Below are 17,372 nucleotides of genomic sequence, written 5' to 3' on the forward strand. Positions count from 1 at the left end.
ACATATCTTAATTTGTATTCTGAAGATGAGCGGAGGTTTGGAACGACGTAAGGATGACTAATTAATGACAGAAACTAACCCTTAAAAACAAAACCAAACAACTAAAAATCTAGATATTTCTTATTTTAATTCACCTTTTTAAAATAATAATAATAATAAAAAATATATATATATAAATAAATAAATAATAAAAATTTATATATATATATATATATATATATATATATATATATATATATATATATATATATATATATATATATATAAATTATTATTTTTATTTTTTTAAGGAACCTGGGGTTTGGAAAACTATATATGTACTAACGTACCTTTTATGTGATTTATAGATCAGAAAAATATAAATATATTTTATTAGATTAAGATCCCACTTTAGATTAAGTGGCCTTGTGCTTACATCAAAAAATAAGTACAGTGTATTGTGTTCACACTGTATTGCAAAACACTATCCTGTTATTGAGGTGGGATACGGGTAAGGTTAGGGACAGGTTGGGTGGTATGGGTAGGTGTAATTATAAATCTAATTACAGAAATTAATTACATGTAATAGCCGGTATTTGTTTCAAAATATAAGCGCAATGTAAAAACATGTACGCAGTTTGTGCATTGTATCAACTTATTAATAGTGAAGGCCCCTTAATATAAAGTGGGACTGAAAGGGTGAGAGAAAAAGTTTTAAATAAATCCTTACAATTAATCCAGTAAATGATGAATATCTTGTCATGGGTCCTTTGAATATCGTTGTGTTCAGTGGGGTGCCTGTTGGAACAGCCTTCAGGTCTAAAGCACTTAAAATGCTGCTCATGTAGGCAGCTCCCTCAGTTTTGGAACAGAACCTATTCAGTTCATCAGACCTCAAGCAGAGCAGATTAAGCATTAAACTGAGCATTGCTTCAGTCCCTGACTGACAGGCCAAATAAAAGCAGCTTTTACCCTTACTTCAGACTTAATTACACAGACAAGAGATTTTGTTTTTTAGTTTGGATTATATTTAGTTGTTGTATTGAGTTGGATCTAGGGCTGCACAATTAATACAATTTCTAATCATGATTACAATTATGGATGCCACAATTACGTAATCGTTCAAAGCTGCAATTAATCGTTCAAAGTCCACTTATCTTATGTTTTTTTTTCTTTCTACATGTTATCTTAAGGGTTTTTCCCATTAATTGAATTTAAGTATAACATTATAATACCATTCATATTTTTACTTTTTTATTATTTAAAGAAGAAACCAATACGATGTAAATTTGAGATTTAAGGTTTAATGCTATAGAAAAGCACTAAAACTTTTTCAGTTAGTGTTTTCAGCTTGTTTATTTTCATATAAAAATACGGCATGCAGTTGCATCAAGCAATGGTATAAACATAAGTCAGTGTAAATGGTAATAATCATAATTAATAATTGCAATTACAGTTTCAAAGGAATAGTCGACAATTATGATTTTTTTTGTCATAATTGTGCAGCCCTAGCTGGATCTAACCCAAATATTTAATGGTTAGACTTTCAACCCATTGTGGGCACAGTTAAACAAATGCAGATTTCTTAAATGCATTAGTTATTAGTTAAATTTTCTTTCTCAAATAAATTGAAGGCCATCATGAATCATGTGCGTGACAGTCACTGACTTTTACTTAAAGGTATACTCCCATTTTCATTTTGGGGTGGAGTTACCCTTTGCCCCCAACTTGGGTTGGGTTTTGTTATATTAGTATGTTAACCATGTTGGTTAATGTGAACCAGCCTGCTAAAGGAACGAGTTTGTGGTCACAGATGAAATTTTTTAAGAAGGCAAACAGAGCACCATTTCAGAGCTGTCTGCGTGCTTCCTTCCATTGTTCAGAGGAATAGTCTTAAAGACTCAGATTGTTGTGGTGGGATCTCGCTAATCTATCCTATCCCATGACAGTGACCACACATGTGTGATTAAAGACAAAACATTATCGTTACTGATTATCCTTGGAAATCACAATAGTAAGGTCTTTAAGAGCTGCTTTTAAAAATGATTTGAACCATTTGAAATGTGATATTGAATAGTTTTGGATATAATTTTTTTGGTTTCAGTGATTATTGCTCACAATTTTCCCCTGTGCTTTCACACTATGGAAAATCATTAATGTTTATTAATCAAAGCACTAATGACTCTTGTCTCTCCTCTCTCTCTGCACAAAGCACTCGTATCTGGACAGGGAGACTTCTCTCATTCTGAAAAGCATTGCAGGAAAGCCCTCTCACTTGCTGACCAAGGTGACGCCCTCTTTCCACCTCTGGATGTGTTAAGTTTCTCCTAGTGGCTTCCTAACCCCTCTGTGCATGCCAGCATGATCCATTTCCATCCATTTTTCTTTCATTATGTGCCTTGGTATTAAGACATAATGAAGCTCTTCTAAGGAAATATAGCTGTGCATAATTCCTCTAACCTTGTTCCTTATACCTCAGTATTTTTTTGTTTTTTTCACACTGACCTTAACCATCTCCCCACCTCCCGCTTCATGCTGATTCCTTGTCTGTAGCCAGTCATTGCAATATATCAAAGGACATCAGAAGTATCAGAATATATGGTTGACGCCGAGCGATGTGCATGAATACTTCACATCACTTACAATGTTTGTGTTGTTCCATAACAAAACAGGAATGTACAGGCCTCTATTAACTCAAACTCTCAATTTATGTGTTGTTGATGTAGTTATAGTGCACTACATTTTATGTCCTGTTTACACCGAGTCTGACAGGTAACCAACACAATTGCTAAAATAATCACGAACCTTCAAAACAGAGTTCAGAGTTGGTGTAAAGAGGTTCATGGAGATGCATTGTTTTCACTTTAAAATCCTGTCCTGCATGCCCTTGGCTTGACAACGTCATGTTTCATCATTTATTTTGGTATGTACTTTTGCGTACACTCAAAATAATTAGTGGGGGAAATTACATGAGATGGGAATAAAAATTGTATTTTAATGCTTTTGCATTAAAACAATTCCTTGATGAGAGTATTTTATAGTTTAGTAAGCGAAACACAAATATTCATGGAGGAATGCAAAAGCATTGCAATAAAATGTTTCTTCTCATCTTATATTGTTTTCTTCGCCATGTTCCCTCAGGGGCTCTTCAGCATCTGAGTCGTCCACTTAAAAATCAATTGTTTTGCACTGTGACTATTGACTTCATTAAAATATTTCTGAAGAGCATGTTCATGCATGTTTGAGTTTGGTCTAGGCAGCTCTTCAGGGGCGCATGTCCAAATCAAATCATTAAATATGTACTGTATGAAGATGTTTAAAGGATTTCGGAGAGCTCATTCCATTTAGAGGTTAAACATTTGGACATTTGAGTTCAACAGAATAATAATACATTTTCATATTAGAACACTGGGCATGGCGTATTTGTAATTGCCATTGGATGAGTTTCATTGCTTGTTTTTATGTAAGGAAACTTAGATTCGTCACTGCTTATGTAACAACATCTGTGATAAAGACTGTAAGTGATGACCGTGTGCTCCCTCAGGGTTTGAATCTACCTGTTCATTAGAGAGGTGCAGTCCCAGATCAGTTAACTGTGGACAGGTGGCAGACGGACCCGCAAGGTACAGAGTGACATAATGATCAGCCCAACAGATGGATTCTAGGAAGCGATCGGGTTTCACCAGAAACAGCAGGCTGCAGTCCCACACAAAAGAGATTTGTTTCCTCAGACAATCGTCCGCCACATTCAACCAGTGTTTGTTTTCTCTCTTTTTTTTTTTTTTTTTTTTGAGGACTTACTTGCACAACAAAAACAAAATCAAATTCAAAAACAAACCTCGGTTAAACTGTGTAGGATTAGTTTTGAGATTTCTTGGCACAGATCATCTCATCTTGTTAAACTGTACTGTGGCATATAGACTGACAGTAGCAGGACCAGTGTGTTGTGGCGGCGTTGAGGTGATCTGATTGGTTGGAGGAGTTGAGTGAACGTGCCAGTAATCCGCTTTACACTCGGGAGGTTTCATCACCTAGATTTTCATTCCTTATTCTGGTCTGTTCATCACTGCCCTTGTGCACTACACTTTAGCATACTTTTGAAAAAGTTCTTAATAGGGATATAATATACTCCAAATGTATATACTTAAATGTGAACTGAATGTAATGTTTTGGACACTTAATTGCATGTTAACTACAATTAAATGGAAAAGTATTCGATTTTACATTTTTATAAAATGTCAAATTCCATTATATTATTCCTACAAAACTGATACTCATAAGTACATGTTGTATAATAAGTGTTAATTACATAATATCTCCTATAATCTTTTAAATGAATAATTTATTTATAGTGTATTATTATTATTATTATTATTAAATATGAAATTCATGGTAAACTAAATTGTACTTTATTGTAATTTTTATTGAAACTTAATGAAGTTGCCAGTTCTCATTCAGTACAATACATTGTTTCTATTTTTTTAATAATCAGTTCTGGTGCAGTTAATGGAATAGTTTTAAATGATCCTTCAGTAAACAAACATCACAGTCTTGTGAAAATGTGTTCAGATTATTTGTGACTCGTGTTCATAATGTCTGTGAGGTGATGACACCTACAGCTCCTGGGTTCATGTCTCTCGTCATACTCCCGCTCTCCAGGTTTATTTGAGTCACTGATAACCGTAACTCTGCCCTGAGAGCACACACCTGCTCACAGAGATGTCTTTCTCACTCCTCTCCCTACACAAGCTGCACTGGCTCTCCTAATTTCCCCCAAACCTTGGATGCTGTACAAGCCCTGATTTCTCAGCGATATAGATAATTGTAGTTTCTGCAGCCAGGTGGTTTGTGATGTACAATTACGGGTCAGGAGAACAGCTGCTGGGCAGTTTCTGCTGCTGCTTATCGGCTTATTTTTGGTTTCTCTGTTGTTTTTAGCCAAGCTTAAAAAAATTCTCTTTTTTTCTTTTCTTTTGACAGTGGGTCATTTAGTTTTAACATTGAAGCCTTGAAACAGTATCTGATCTTCAGCTATTCTTATTGAAGACATGCCTCTTTTTAATTTTTCTGTGTCAGCTATGTCCCGTTTCCACGTGCTGTCTATGAGTCGTGAGCTTAAACCACTTTCTTAACCATCACGTCTGTCAAAATAGACTTTCTGGAATTTTTATTAGTTGTATTTTTTGCAAATATTGTAAATGTTCATCCAATTACTTACAGTATGAAATGTAAGTTCACCCAAAAAGTGAAAAATGATCCCTGTCTTGGACTCAGCACCCCTTCAGGGCGTCCCTCGCCTATGGCCCAAAACTGTTGGGATAGGCTCCAGCCCACCACGACCCTATAGAGAATAATGCAGATTGGGAAAATTATGCATTTACTCACCACAAAGTTGCTCCAAACCCATAAAACTTGTTGATCATCAAATCAGATTTGTAATGAAACCTGAGAGACTTCTGTTTCTCTATTGAAAGTCTCTTCCACCAAACCTCTGAGATTCAACAAGCTCATAAAGACATTGTAAAAGAATGAGGTTTGTTCTTTCTCATCAAGTGCAATTGAACTGACAATTACAGTATTCAGTGTACTTTATATAAGTGCATTTGTCAATGTTTATATGCGAGTAAAGGCTTAAATTAAATCATAAATGCAATCATGTCAGAAGACTGTGATTAAAACGCTCCGTTCATATGGATTACTTTTGCTATTCAAGGTTTCAGTGAAATAGACTTTCAGTGGAGGGATAGAAATCGTTAAATCTGATAAATATAATCAAGAATAAATGCATGGCTCTGAATATAAATATTATTCCATTTGCATGTTACTGTTGCAATAGCTGGTGTGCTGGGCATTAGTCAGGAGAGGATGTGTACTGTTAAGAGGCTTGAGCTGTAATTCCTTCATTTGCCATTTTTATTAGTTAAAATGAGAAGGCATGTGTGTCCAGATTTTAGGATGATTCTGTAGCTGCAGTCAGTTTTTCTGTGGCCGTTTTCTGGTGTATTTGTGTGTTACTCACTGCAGTGTGAGAGGATAATACACTGTGATTCGGCACAATTCCACACAGAAACAGGCATGGGGAGGGCTTGATGGAAGTCTATCTGACAGTAAAAGGGGAGGGATCATCTCTTTGTTTAGAGAAAGATAGAGAGAGATTAGCCAGTAGACGAGAGGTAGTAGAGTGTGTGACCACTTCTGCCCATCCTCCACCTTCTAGTAGATGCATTTTATGCTCTTGGGCAGAGGAGCTTCTCTCTGGGAATCTATTTATGCTGTTGGAGTGGTATTCCAGTCATTTGATTTTCAGTAATCTCGCCGCTTCCTGACCATTACAGATTTGCATGGACATTAAATTGCTCTAAACATGGACCTGCACACCTCAGCGATGGCCAGAACATTCAGGAATAGACCTGGACCAGCTTCAGACTTGCTACAATGGGATATTTTTCTGTTCGACTGGACCTATAATTCTAAATGTGACTATTGAAAAGCAGCTTTCTGTAATCTGTTGTGGCGAATCTGTATTAGGGATTGCAAAAAGGGCTACCAGAATCAAATGGGGCGAATGCCAGGAGAGGAGCGTTCAGATTGTGTTTACCGACAGATGTCATAGTACTGCTTGTTTTTAAGCCTTTTCCTTCCTCTTTATTTTTTTGCACCAAAGCTTTAATTGTTCTTCAAGGTCAAAATAATCTTTTTTTTTTTACAATGGCATCTTGCTGGAAAAGCCAGGTAAATGTGAGGGTTGTGCACTCTGGGCTTTACTGATCAAATGTCCAAATGTTTTACCATAGACAATCGGTTACTCCAAGCAATAATTAACATGACAATAATTCAGAATGTATTTCCATGTGGTGACTGTTTTTGTATGTGTACTGTAAATTTAGGAGGAACAAGCTGCCAAACAAAAAGCTGAGAACATCCGGGTAGCTTTGGAAAAGATAAAGGAAGCACAGGTTAAAAAGGTGAGATGATCAGCAGTTTTTTTTTTGTTTAGATGTAAACATAACTGAACATGTGACGCAAACCTGGTCACATATGTTTACTGCTTATACATCTACGCTGTACAGTAGTTTTCAGATGACACCTTCAGTATGTGCAATGTGGTGTAGAAGTGGGTCATGGCAGCAAACTTACATGGCTGAATCAGGCCCCCATGGGACATGTAGCACATTATATATATATATATATATATATATATATATATATTACTTAGGGTATATTTTCACAGTAATTAAGAGATATTTCACAGAGATTGACCGATATTCAGCTGACCAATAAGTTAGCTGTTATTAACACATTCTACTTTAGTTAATGGTTCTTTAATAATAATAATAATAATAATAACAATAATAATTGTTAGTATATTATCATTGTTAAAATATTAATTATTAATAATAAAATTGGTTGGTGTTTTCTAATAATTATCTGAAAAGGTGCTATTTTCTTATATATATATAAGAATATGAAAGACAAGAAAAGAAAAGGTAAGTGTTAGTATTAGTTAGTTAAGTGCTGGTGAAAAAGATGAGTCTTTAGATGTTTTTTGAAAATGAGTAAAGACTCAGCTGTTCGAATTGAGTATAATTATTACTTGATATATATATATATATATATATATATATATATATATATATATATATATATATATATATATAGTATTAGTATTATTATGTTTTGTTGTTTTCTAATAAAACAATAAGCCCTGTAAATCCATGGTTTACTGGGATTATTGTTTGTAAGGCATGATGCCGAGTGTTAGACGTTCTAAAATCACTGTAAACCACAATTCATAATATGATACATGATATATGATAGAGTTCATAAGATGAATTCACAGCAACAACAAAATAATAATACTGATACCACTACTACTACTTATTTATTAATGATTAATAGCAGTGCTTCTCCCAAGCAGTGTAATTCAGACGTGTGTTTTATAGGTTATTTTACAATGGCTTATAATGATTATTGGTAACACTTTAGGGATCAATTCTCACTATTAACTATTTGTTTATTAGCATGCATATTGCTAGCATATTGGATGTTAATTAGTACTTAAACACATATTAATTGTGTTTTCTGCATGAACCCCCCCCCCCCCCCAAAAAAAAACTCCCTTACTAACTATTAATAAGCAGCAAACTATGAGTTTTAGGCAGAAGTTGTAGTCAATAGTTAATAGTGAGAATGATTCCCCAATCTAAAGTGTGACCTATTTATTTAGATACTGTCCATAAAATAAATACAAATTAATATTATTAATAATTTTGTCATGTCATACTATATTAAATAATATGTATTGATTTGGTCTTTAAAAATAATATTTTCTAGAATATAAATGTATACAAGTAGATATATGTACAGTTCTAGATTGATGTCCTGTATCAGGACTTCCTGAGGTTTCTGTGTTGTTATCTGAGGAGGGTGAAACAGGGCTGTGTTGATACAAACAGCCAAAGACCGGATGATCAAGACAGCTTAAACACATTTAGGGGATTAGCTGTGTGTGTGTGTGTGTGTGTGTGTGTGTGTGTGTGTGTGTGTGTGTGTGTGTGTGTGTGTGCGCGCGCACGTGTGCCCGCGTGCCCGCGTGCCCTTACTCTCCCCCAGCATCTGTTCTCTGAATAAGTGTGTGTGGGGCAGCAGCCCTGATGGAATGTTTTCTGGGTCAGGTCAGTGTCACAGTACACAAACTGAGCTTGTGTCTCTTTAAATGCTGCTCAAAAATCTCTCTTGCAGTCAAATCGCTGTTAATGTGCTCTTAAAATCCACAGTTAATCTTGAATGAGCGCTTGTAGACAGTGACAAGCTGCTGGGTTTATGGCAGTGCTTAGGGAGGAAGAGTCCAAAAGACAGAAAGACAGTTAGAAAGAACTGATTGTTAGAAAGAAATCAAATTTTGCTTCTAATCTGAGTATCTACATACATATGTGGTTTGGAGGAGATTAGAGTAGATGGTAGATTAATGTGTAATAATTCTAGTATTTTCACTGGCCTTTGACCATTCGTATGATAAAATGTAGGTCAGTGTGTGATGTCTTAGAGAGGAAGGGGATTCCTATTGGTTTATATGTTCACAGGATTTTTGATGTTGCTGGGAGATTTTTCTTATTAAATGTTTTATTTTATATGTTAGTGGAAGGCTTGTTTCATTTAATCTTGTTTGTGAGCAGTTGATTTTATTGCTGTTTTACTCAGAGCTGAGATGAATTTTAGCCTGGAGTGCTTTCAGAAGGCCTAACCCTCAATAAAATGAAACAAAACACAGGTCACCATGTAACCCACTGATGAGAAGGAAATCTTTGCAAGCACCAAGTGATGTAAAAACATATGTAACTGTTTGTTGTGTCGTGTCTCTCCCCTCAGCTGGTAATCCGAGTGCACCTATCAGATGAGAGCTCAAAGACTGTGATGGTGGATGAGAGACAGACGGTGCGTCAAGTGCTGGACAGCCTGCTGGACAAATCCCACTGCGGTTATAGCCTGGACTGGTCTCTGGTGGAAATCATCTCTGAACTCCAGATGGGTAAGACTGTAGCTTGTTAAGGCCAAAAACTGCACAGTTATTGACAAAAGAATGATCAACCACAGGATGTTTCTAGGTAAATCTGGATTCGGACCAACAGTAATAGACCAACATACAACAAACTGGTGCAAATAGTGTCAAAACAATCTCTGTTAATGGTTTTACAGGGACCACCAAAGTAATTAGCAGGAAAAAAAAAAGTATAACTTTATATAAAGGTGTATTAAATTGATCAAAAGTGACAGCAGAGGCATTCATAATGTTACAAAATATTTCTGTTCAAAGTTAATACTGTTCTTTTGAACTTTTATATTCATTAAAAAATGTTGGAAAAAATATGCAAAAATATTTAGCATAACTTATTATTACAAATGCCTCTTGAACATCAAATCAGCATATTAGAATGATTTATGAAGGAACATGTGACACTGAAAAATAAAACTCAACTTTACCTTTTCAAAGAATAACTTACATTTAAAAGAATTCTTTAAAAAAGAAACAATTATTTTAAACTGTAATGTTTCACCATATTAGTGTTTTTACTGTTGATTAAATAAATGAGGCTTAAGACACTTTTCACTTTACACATTTTTAAATGGTAGTGTGATTCAAAGTGTCCATTCAAAAACAATAATAACTGATTATTTAACCAACACAATTCTTCAGGCAAAGCAGGATACACAGTTGTGCATGTAGATATCATGATTGCTTCTAATTTGGTGCTAATTGCTAACAAAACTGGTCACACTTCATTTTAAGGTCTAGTTCTCACAAACCATTAACTATGACTTGCCTCAATATACTCTGCTTATTAATAATTAGTAAGGTAGTTGTTAAGTTTAGGTATTGGGTTGGATTAGAGAATATGGTTGTGGAGAATATGTGCTTTATAAGCACTAATAAAAAGCCAGTATGTTAATAATATGCATGCTAATAAGCATGGTTCCTATACTAAAGTGTTACCTTTATATCATCTCTTTAAAAAAAAAAATGTTAATATTGTAAACATAATTGTTTCCCGTTAGACTTATAAAAACCTGTGCGTCATTGAAGACGTGGTCTGGCGGGAAGTGCACATGCAGCGGCATGTTGTGTGGTTCCACTTGAGTACTTATGATAATAAACTATTCCTTCATGGACTAGTCTAAAGTATTCAAACAGAGACTGAAGTATCCAACGAGAGATTGAATCAATAAAGTAAAATGAAAAAAGGGATTCAAATAACGGGGTCAGGCTTTCCCCAGATGGAGCACAGCGGCAGCACATTTTTTTCATTTTCCAATGGTCTTCAAACCATAACAGAAGTCCTATTTGATTTATTTGTTCACTGCAGATTAGCAACGAGAATAGATTAGCAAAGTCTATGTCTGAAATCCCACTAGGATTATCCCATACAATCATGTGCAGTCTGAGCGAGGATAGACTAGACTAGAGAAATATTACTATAACCGCTTACGCCAGTTCCATTATAGTAAGACAGTAAGTCTACTGAGAATATATTTTAAAATATAATTTTAAAATATGTTATTACTTTATTTATAAAATGTAATTCATTCCTGTGATGGCAAAACTGAATTTGTAGCTTCATTCCTCCAGTCTTCAGTGTCACATGATCCTTCAGAAATCATTATGATATGCTGATTTGCTGCTCAAGGAACAATTCTTATTATTTTCTATGCAGTGCTGCTTAATATTTCGGTGAAAACAAAGATAATTTTCTTTTTCTTTAATGAATAGAAAGTTCAATGAGAAGCATTTGAAATGGCAAATAAATTTGTTGGAAAATATCTTCGTAGATTTTAAACAATTTAGTACATCTTTGCTGAATAAAAGTAGAAATTTCTTTGACAACTTAGACTAACCCCAAACTTTTGAACAGTAGTCTAATTTTGCATGATAACAGAATCTATTTGACTGTACTTTTATTATGTATTTTCAGCCGCATAAACTTCTGTTTTAAGTGTATTACTATAAGTATTTTTTTTTTTATGGTTTGAAAGACAAATCAAATGTATTATCTGAGGTATATTTTTGATGGAGTTGTACTGAACTTACATGTAAAACATTTCTTCAGCTGAACCCTTGGCGTGTCTAATATTTGAGTGTGTGAGTCAGAGGCCTCATGTGCTGGGCTGCTCTGTATGTAGGTCCTGAGCGATCATGCGTGTGGCCATAGCCTACATCTCCAGGGCTGCAGCTTTTCCACTCTCTGCTCCCACAGTGGAGGGAGAATAAGGCTGAGATCTAGTGGTAGGGTACAGAATATCCGCCAGATGGACTGTGCTAAAATCCCTTTAATAAAAAGAGCAGCAGAGGTCTTTTTTTGGAGGTATTTTGTGCAAGTTAATGGATTGTTTCAGTTTATAATGAGGAATGATGTGGTTTTGCCCCTCTGGCTGAATGAGATCAGAAATAGACGTACACACGTGTATATTCATGCATGCATGCAAGAAAAAAAAAGTGTGTTTTCATGCATAAAACATTTTTCATTTTCATGTTGTTTTGAACGATTCTAGTCAAACTCTCAGATTTTTCTTTTTAGGCAGGTTTGTTTGTTGGCTCATTGAGGGTTAAGCATGTTGAGGTTAAAGGTCGCTGACTTATTGTCAAGGTGCGACAAAAAATGGTTTAAGCAAATGTGTTTTTCTTTTTCTTTACAAATATATATATATACAATTTATCATACTTTTTAAGTTTTATTTAAATAATAGTTCTGGAACTAGCAGCTATCCTGTAGAATTTGTAGTTGATGCATCAATTTGATTTACCTCAGTGGGTTTTAAGGCTTGACCTATTTTAAATTTGTCTAGTGCATGCAGTTTGTTACATACTTTCTCATCCTAAATGTCTTCAGGGTACTTTCCCTCTATTAAGTAGTCCAAGGGATCTTTATAGTCTGTAAAGAGAGTAGGACTGAAGGGTTTATATTTGGATAAATGTCAATGTCTTACAGATCATTTGATCTCTTGTAGGCCTGTTTACTTCATGATTTAGACGTGGACTACTAAACCTACAAATCTTAAGTACACAACCACTGTATTATATGTGTTTTCAAGGAGAAATGAAAGTGCTCTGCAACTGTAAATGGACAAAGTGTCCAAAGATGTTCTCCTCATTGATTTTTAAATGGCAAACAATCTTCATACTAGTTATACTTTGTTTTTCCAGAGAGAATCTTTGAGGACCATGAGAACCTGGTTGAGAACTTGTTGAACTGGACCAGGGACAGCACCAACAGACTGATGTTCATCGAACGCATTGAGAAATATGCACTTTTCAAGAACCCTCAGGTAATACTACATGTAAGACTAAAGGTAATGCTAGTGTATATACAGGTTATACTAGTAATATAACATCTGTCAGCTGTGCTCAGGTCCGTTATAGCAGCAAAAAATGGTTCCATGTAACTTCTGCACTACATTTCACATACAAGTCTTCTGTAGCCCACAATAGCATTGTTAAATATTGTGTACACTATAAAGTTTGGAGTTGATCATTTTTTTAAATGTTTTTGAAAAATTGTATCTTATGCTCACCAAGGCTGCATTTATTTCAGCAAAAATACCTATATGAATGTAACATTTAAAAGAAGGATTTTCATTGAATAATGCTTTCGTTTTCAGTATTACAGCATTTACGTATTTGAGTGAACGGTCCCTTATTGCCCATGCAATTACTAGATGTGATGTGCAGTTTTGTGACCAAAGATATGCAGGAGAAAGGTGACTGAGTTTCAGAGTGACAGTAATATAGGTTTGTTCTGCTTGTGCAGTGCTCTATGGATCAGTAGTTTTATTAGTGTATGTGACTAATGTAGGTCAGTGTCATGTAAATGCTCAGCTATAATGAATAATTGATCTCCGCAGAGGCTGGTTGAAGTGTGTACACTGTCCAGACGGAGTCTCTGGCTGCTGCTTTGGCCGTTTTTAAACACCCCTGACAGAAAACCCTAAAAACAAAAAGTCATTCCATGTGTTTAACCACTTTGTTTTCTTACATTTTGTCGAAAGTCTGTTAAAATGACACATTCAGATATTTTAAGATAGTAAATCTATATAGTCATAGATTAATATCTCCCTGCATCATTTGTTTCCTCAGAACTATTTGCTGGGGCGGAAGGAGACGTGTGAGATGGCAGACAGAAATAAAGAGGCTCTGTTGGAGGTGAGACCGACTGTGAACTTACTTACACACACATAATTACTTATTTAGGTCATATCAGGCATGTTGTATTCACTGGAGGGACTGATGAAGGTGTTTGTGCATGTGTTTTTGAGCAGGAGTGTTTCTGTGGAAGCTCTATCAGTGTGCCTGAGATGGAAGGGGTGCTCTGGCTCAAAGATGACGGCAAGAAATCCTGGAAGAAGCGCTACTTCCTGTTACGAGCTTCTGGGATATATTATGTGCCAAAGGGTAAAGCCAAGGTCAGTTGTGAGTCTCAATCTTCTGTTGCCTCATTTTGTTGTTCAAAATGTCAGAACATCAAAAGGCATCTGGCCAGATCACATTTGTAAAATCACATTTCTTCAGGCTCTGCCGAAACATGAGGCAATCATATATTTTTTTTTACATTTTCTGTTGTTGTTGCATGTAATCATCAAAACATATTCATACACTGACTAGTTTACAGTCAAACTGGGCAGCACTAATCATAAATCTGTCCTGGATAGTGTTAGATTACTATTAAGGATTCTGTCCCAGAACAAGATGCTCCATAATCTAATCCACCCTCGAACTGAATGATCTCTAAAAGCTTGAAAAGAGATTCTGGGATTATGTGCGCATATGACTGAGATGATGATGTGCACAATCACATATGCTCGTATTATGCATGTAGTTAAGTGTTCACACATATATATGTGCAGATACACTATGAAGCCTGAGCAATGATAATACACAAGAGCAGTGTAAATCGGCATTTATGGAAAATCTTCCCTTTCCATCTTACGTTACGCGCAATGACCAATGACGTTTGGCATCATTGGTGTTAAACCTGGCATAAGCACATCTTGTGAATGTGCAAATGTGATTGAGGTTTGAGGGCTGAAGGACGAGCACACTTGTTTGTCAGTAACATAATAATTCCTGTGCTTTTCAAGAGATAAAGGGCCTGCTGGCTCTGTGCTTAACACATCCATGTCTAGAGATCAGTTAATGAGTTCAAGTTCAGAGTAGATATGGGCTAGTGACTGCTCATTATCCACAGACCACAGGGAGGCAGAGGGTGATCGAGAGAGAGAGATAAAAGAGCAGCTGCTGTACATCCTCAGGTCACCACTCTGGATTTGACAGCTGCTGCCCATCTGCATCACTAACATACTCACATCCTGTTTCATACTTAACACTGATGCTTAACACATGACCCGTCTGATTCAACGTGCAACAAGTACAGAATCTCAGTTCTTAAAAAACAAAAAACATTCAGTACTCCCTTTTGTGCATTCATTCTATGCACTTTTTTTTAACAATATAGTGCTCCCCCTAGTGGATTGAACAGTGAAGTAGCATTTAGGTTTATTGCTGCTTATTTAAAAGCTCGTTTTAAAAACTAATTTTCATTATCACAATGTAAGCAAACAAATGGATTAAACAGCAGATCAGGTGTGTGGCATGATGTTTTAAACATAATTATAAAATGAATGATCATAAAATAGTAAGAGATAAGATGCAAGCATATGCATGTAGACAATCTATTTATAATTTGCATTAGCGTTATTACCAACATTCCCTACAGGTGCATTCAAAAACAAAGTTTTCCCTTTGTTATGTACTAATGATGCAGTCTTTTTCCTTCCATCCTGTGTCATCTGTAGGCCTCTAGAGACCTGGTTTGCTTCCTGCAGCTGGATCATGTTAACATGTACCTGGGTCAGGACTACCGCAGCAAATATAAAGCCCCAACTGACTACTGCATGGTCTTGAAGGTGAGGGATGACAATAATTTTTGTACATTGTATCAGACATTGCATTTTTATGCAAAAATCGTCTAAAAATGTCAAAGTTTTAATTCCTTGTTATCAGATGTCAGTCAAACTGCTTTGTTCTTGAAGCGGAAGATGAGTTGAAGCCATGTGTTCTTAAAATGCATTTACTTAAATGATTAAAAAGTCATTTGTAAGTAGTGGAAGCAGTAAAACAAGAATTTGCCTGTCCATATCTCTAGAGTTTATAATAATTTTCCAGATGTCTATATGGTTAAAGCGGACAGCAGTAAGAAGCTTTTGCCAGAGAACATTTTAAGTGCTGGGTTCTGTAAAAGCCAGATCTCAGTCTGCATTATAAATTATGATTCTGGACTGAGCAACATCAGTTTCTTCAGTTTGTGCAGACACCCTCAGAAGGAAATCAAAGCCACAGAAGTGAGACAAACATAAATATAGCCTGTTTTTGGTCAGTGTTTGGCTTTCCTTTGTCATAACTTATCTGCTTTTGACCTTATCTGGCGTTGTCTTTGCCCAGACAAAGTTTTGAATACAGCATAAAGGATAGACCACATTGCAGTTTATTATTGTGAAGAACTGCCTACTTAGACAGAAAGAGACCATCTGAAAAGTGACCGAGCACAGTATGTGTTTTACGCTCCATTTAGAGATGAGTTCATCTAAAACAGTTTATACCACAAATTATACCAGATAAATCTAATTCAAATTATACAACATCAGCCAGCAACTAACAGCATAGAAATCACACAGACATCTGATCCCGCTTCGGCAAAGAAGCGTTTATTGTATCAGACTGATACTGAATTGAACTTTGTTTTCAACGATTGGTCAGAAAGGTCATAAAAGCCATTTAATCAGTTTTACCTTTTTGGTAGTGCTTGCGAGTTTTGTGTTTAATAAGCATCAGACATTTAGTGATAAAACTGTGTAATCAGTCGTAGCTGAATTTAGTCAAACCATAGTCTAATACAGTGGAAAAAGTACACACTATAAAATGCATCAGTATAGGTAACATCTCTGGTTTTGCCACACAGCACCCACAGATTCAAAAGAAATCCCAGTACATCAAATACCTGTGCTGTGATGATATCAGAACGCTGCATCAGTGGGTCAATGGAATACGCATTGCCAAGGTAACATCTCGTCATGATGACATGTGTATAATGTATTTACAGTAGCTAGGTTTTGTGTCTGAATCTGTGTGATTTGTAATGCAGTATGGGAAGCAGCTGTATTTGAACTACCAGGAGGCCATGAGACGCACAGAGGCCGCTCATGACTGGTCCTCCCTCTCCAGCTCCAGTATCAAGTCTGGCTCCAGCTCCTCCAGTCTACCAGGTGAGTTCAGCAGTGAGGCAGCAGAAATATAGAAATCTCAAATGAGAAAGTGCTTGATATTTAACAGGCTTGCTCAATGTTTTATGCGTCCACCCGTTGACTCGACTTTGTGATTCTTTCATGTAAACAGAATCTCAGTCCAACCACTCCAGCCAATCAGACAGCGGCGTGTCCGAGATCACATCCTCTGGTCATGTGCGCTCTCAGAGTGTCGTCAGCTCCATCTTCTCTGAGGCATGGAGGAGAGGCAGTCAGGCAGATGAACCCAAGGTGACCCTTGGGTTAACTTTACTAGTCTCTTTACTTGCTCCGATTTGTTTCAACTCTGTTTCTTCATCATGGTGTCATTATCATCTCTTCTGTGTCTCAATCCATTTTGAAAGATCTATTGTTTGCAATATTGTATAGAAAAAAAAATAGGGTTCACAATATGTTCAATACACCAGTCAGCATTCATCTGTTTTATATTAGCTGAAATGAAAACCTGAAAGAAAATGTACGCATGTACCAAGCAGAAAACAATGAGGTTTGTATGGTTTTGATTGTGTCAGGGATAGAATCGTACTTCCGATTTTGTCCAGTTT

General features: G+C 36.0%; 1 protein-coding gene across 3 annotated transcripts in view; it reads left to right on the plus strand.

Annotated features, from left to right (window-relative positions):
• raph1a (Ras association (RalGDS/AF-6) and pleckstrin homology domains 1a) overlaps positions 1 to 17,372 on the plus strand; it is a 62,824-nt gene that overhangs the window by 40,678 nt on the left and 4,774 nt on the right. For 2 of the 3 annotated variants that reach the window (XM_052566139.1, XM_052566140.1), the window contains exons 6-15: positions 2,192 to 2,266; positions 6,867 to 6,944; positions 9,349 to 9,508; positions 12,677 to 12,798; positions 13,607 to 13,672; positions 13,789 to 13,932; positions 15,322 to 15,432; positions 16,485 to 16,583; positions 16,668 to 16,788; positions 16,919 to 17,058. In XM_052566139.1, coding sequence (XP_052422099.1) covers positions 2,192 to 2,266; positions 6,867 to 6,944; positions 9,349 to 9,508; positions 12,677 to 12,798; positions 13,607 to 13,672; positions 13,789 to 13,932; positions 15,322 to 15,432; positions 16,485 to 16,583; positions 16,668 to 16,788; positions 16,919 to 17,058 — 1,116 coding nt within the window. The remainder of the gene's footprint in view (positions 1 to 2,191; positions 2,267 to 6,866; positions 6,945 to 9,348; positions 9,509 to 12,676; positions 12,799 to 13,606; positions 13,673 to 13,788; positions 13,933 to 15,321; positions 15,433 to 16,484; positions 16,584 to 16,667; positions 16,789 to 16,918; positions 17,059 to 17,372) is intronic. The other variant, XM_052566141.1, reaches the window with a different exon arrangement.

This window comes from Carassius gibelio, chromosome B9 (genome assembly GCF_023724105.1).
Source record: "Carassius gibelio isolate Cgi1373 ecotype wild population from Czech Republic chromosome B9, carGib1.2-hapl.c, whole genome shotgun sequence".
NCBI classification, from domain to species: Eukaryota; Metazoa; Chordata; class Actinopteri; order Cypriniformes; family Cyprinidae; genus Carassius; species Carassius gibelio.